The sequence below is a fragment of the Lasioglossum baleicum genome, chromosome 5 (assembly GCF_051020765.1).
Source record: "Lasioglossum baleicum chromosome 5, iyLasBale1, whole genome shotgun sequence".
Lineage (NCBI taxonomy): Eukaryota > Metazoa > Arthropoda > Insecta > Hymenoptera > Halictidae > Lasioglossum > Lasioglossum baleicum.
In genome coordinates, this window is record NC_134933.1 from 8290351 (window position 1) to 8294012 (window position 3662).

Genomic DNA, 3662 nt, shown 5'->3' on the forward strand with positions numbered 1-3662 from the left:
TTATATGTATAGCTCGTGTAATTATGAAATGTCGGATTGAAAATCATTTGAAGCTTGATCGTTGAAATGGTTTCTCAATTGAATGTTTATCAAACTTGGCTACTGAACCTGACTGGCTCGTTACTATTAGACCAAAACTGGTACCAAATAAAATCCTATTTTTATTGATAATAACATTTGTAGGTCAAATTGTACCGAATTCGATATTCCAGCATTTTTTGAAGATTTTAAAAAACAAGAATGCATAAAGATCCGCAGTCTAGTTATTACATATTGGACTTGAAGCCATCACTACCTCCAGTATCGGAATCGATGGGGGAAGGTGTTCAGACAAAGAAATGTTCATACGATTATCGTCCCTCCGATAATAAATACTGTTTACTTTCTGGACTGGAGGGGATCGGTAGCTCGTTCGAATACGCGTCACTGCTCTTTAATTATCTTTAAGCTCTCTTTAATTGGGATTATTTAAAAACGCAAAATAATGGAAGTGTAACAGAAATAGACAAAATTCACAAAATGGATTAAACTGCTTTTATTTTTATGAGAGCTATTCTCGTGCGGTTCGTTCACTTATCAATATATGTACAATGATGAGAAGGGGCGGTAGGAAAATTCCTAATCTTTTACAGTATTTGCTGGGTACCCGTAAGAGGCGACGTATGAAAATATACCAAGTACTAACGATATATATAAACATCCCGATAACGTAGTGATAAATGTTGTACACGCCGACCAACACTGACAATATAATTTCTATGTGCTATATACTAACTAACAAACTTCACACTCTCTCTCTCTCTCCTCACACACACACGAGCGCGCGCGCACAGAACGTAAACATACTACTTGAACATGGCTCGCAATGCGCTTATTCTCGGCCTTTATTCGCTGAGCGTGATTTAGAATAACGAATAACGAATGCAAGTCCGAGGATTTATTCGTGAATAACGAATAACGAATAAAGCGTTACTCGCAGGTTACGAATAATTTCTCGGCGAATGAAATCGTTGTTCTCGCGAATAAATCCTGGGATTTTATTCGTGGTTCCTTATTCTTCATTATACATGCAATTTCCTCAAGTCTGACTCGCCTGGTTCTGGTAACACGCTTTCTGCATACTGCGCAAGTTGACATGTCATGAGCACACTTGATACAAGCTACCATATGATAACATGGAAAAAATGCTACTCCTGATTCTTCGTTCTAACAAATTTGGCACATCTTCACATCGTCTTTGTCTATGGATTTATTGATTTGCATGTTCGCATTCGATAGATCTTCTATGCTTCTTTCTACAGATTCCGTGACGGATCCGATGCTTTGTCAGATACTGCATTCCTTTACTATCTTATACCTGCTCTAGCCTGGGCCTCCCCAACAATAAGGGCCTGAGTGCCACATGTACAACATATTATAGCGAGAGTCCCATCGTCGACCGATTTATACCGACGATGGTAATTTCCCAAACTCCAGGTTATCCCCACTCATACACCTCAACCATCCTCTCTCTCCCCAGTCCCTTCTCTCTCCTACCGTCCTCCTATTATACCCCTACAAAACTTGACCCGTCCTTGACGAAAACCAGGCATCCTCACCATCGAACATCCCTTGCTTCTTTACCTATTTTCACTTTTCCTCCCCTACACACACACACACAACTCCCCCACACAATTCCCCTACTCCAAAGTCATCCTTCCTTCCTTTTTTCCTAAGCACCGTTCACATCATCAGTAGAAAATACAGATCAGTAACGAGTTCTAAAATTGAATTCATTTCGAGATCATCACAGTCTATGGGCGTATTGTTTTGCGTGTCCACATTCGACAGATCTTCTACGCTGTTTTCTACAGATTCCGTGACGGATCCGATGCTTTTTATGTCACTATCCATGGAACTGGATCGGGAACTCGGACCAGGATTACTTCCCGCGTCTTCCTTCATTTCTACGTTCATCAATACAGGCTGAACTTTCTTAATGAAACTTGAAAAGATGAAATCTGAAATTGAAAATATTGAATTTAATATATCTAATGATCCATCGTTATACAATATACATACATGTAATCATAAGTGACATACCAATTTTCAAGATGAATAGGAAAGCAGTGCTGAGATTGGGGTAGTTCCAACTTGCAGGCAGGTAAGTGACGAGTGAAGAGAAGAAGTCCATCACGCTCTTTATATAGAAGGCACCCTCGCCTACCCCAACCCCCCACTCCGCCACCCCTACTCATTTAAGGGGCAGACTCCTTTTTCCAGGATTGCAAGGTTGCGGGATTCGCCTTCTCATTTCTGGATAATATATCGGTTGTTCGGAAAATTCGTGCCGTTTTCAAAGGAAAATTGAAACGCTGCACACTGAAATTTTGGTATACATTTATTAAATTATATAGGTGCCATTCTGTTCCACAACCTTTCCCCATCTTTCAGGCAACTTGAAAGTTCTGTCCTTCCAGAACCTCGCAGGTTTTTTGGCCAAAAACTTTTCTGTATGATTTTTTATTATGTTACGAGCCAGGGCCGCGAATAGCACGAGTGGCCGGCGAAGGGTTATAAACCCAGGAATATGGTATCAATTTGTTAGTTAAGGTACGCGGACGAACCCAATGCGAAATTGGGGTGCCGCTGGGAGGTTGGATAAAAGCACAGACAAACCTGATGCGAAATCAGGGAGCTGTTAGGATGCGGACGAACCTGATGCGAAATCAGGGAGTCGCTAGGATAGTTAGCAGGCCTCGTAACTAATATAATCTAATTGATACAACCCGAACGGTAAGGTTGTATCGTGTGGGAACGTTCAATTACTATATAAGGATTTTGGACGATAATTATAGGTTCAATGAATTTGCTCTAATTACCAATAACACAAATATATTCTACTTATACAATTCTGTAATACAAGTGTGTGTGTCGCGATTGGAAATGAGAGTAAAAGATATAAAATGTGAAAGAAAGAATTTACCTAAACTACGGTGCTCGGTTTTCACGCACTGGCAATGCGGGGGACTCGGAAACAACTTCAACACTGACTAATAGACTATAAACCGCACAAACGGAATCTATAATGTTAGACTTTGATCCGAAAGGTACTTTAGCCCGATCTCGTTAGAAGTTAACTTTCCGAAATGCAGCACGACGTGACGCGATACATGTCTACTGCAGTACTAACCCGCGAGAGTAAGAATCTAAGGGTTTATATACCCCTACAATGAATGGAATACTTTGTTCATTATCTAATCGCGCTTAGAGATTAGGGCTTAGGGCCAGAATCTCATTTTTGTCACTTCTAACGAAATCGGAGCCAGAGCTCGGTCCTAAATCAAAGGGTTCGAAAGGTTATCTAGGACGCTCGCCGCCAGAGACGATCTGGAAGAGATTCCTGTGAGAAAACGAACGGAATATATTCTCTATCCGTAACAATCACGACGGAAGAGTTGAAGTTTTCTCCACCCTAGATCGATCTTTTCTCTAGCGTTTTTACTACTGAAAAAACCTGTGTTTGCATCATCGAGAAATGAGAAGGCGAATCCCGCAACCTTGCAATCCTGGAAAAAGGAGTCTGCCCCTTAGATGAGTAGGGGTGGCGGAGTGGGGGGTTGGGGTAGGCGAGGGTGCCTTCTATATAAAGAGCGTGATGGACTTCTTCTCTTCACTCGTCA

At 41.3% G+C, this 3662-nt stretch overlaps 1 protein-coding gene across 1 annotated transcript; it reads right to left on the reverse strand.

The window, feature by feature from the left end:
- Positions 1 to 427: 427 nt before the first annotated feature.
- Positions 428 to 2173, reverse strand: LOC143208535 (uncharacterized). The gene is made up of 2 exons (XM_076422991.1): positions 2083 to 2173; positions 428 to 2000 (listed from the first exon to the last, which is right to left on the reverse strand). Exons 1-2 carry the CDS (start codon positions 2171 to 2173, stop codon positions 1723 to 1725), a joined length of 369 nt encoding a protein of 122 aa, XP_076279106.1. The 3' UTR covers positions 428 to 1722.
- Between the last annotated feature and the right edge of the window lie 1489 nt (positions 2174 to 3662).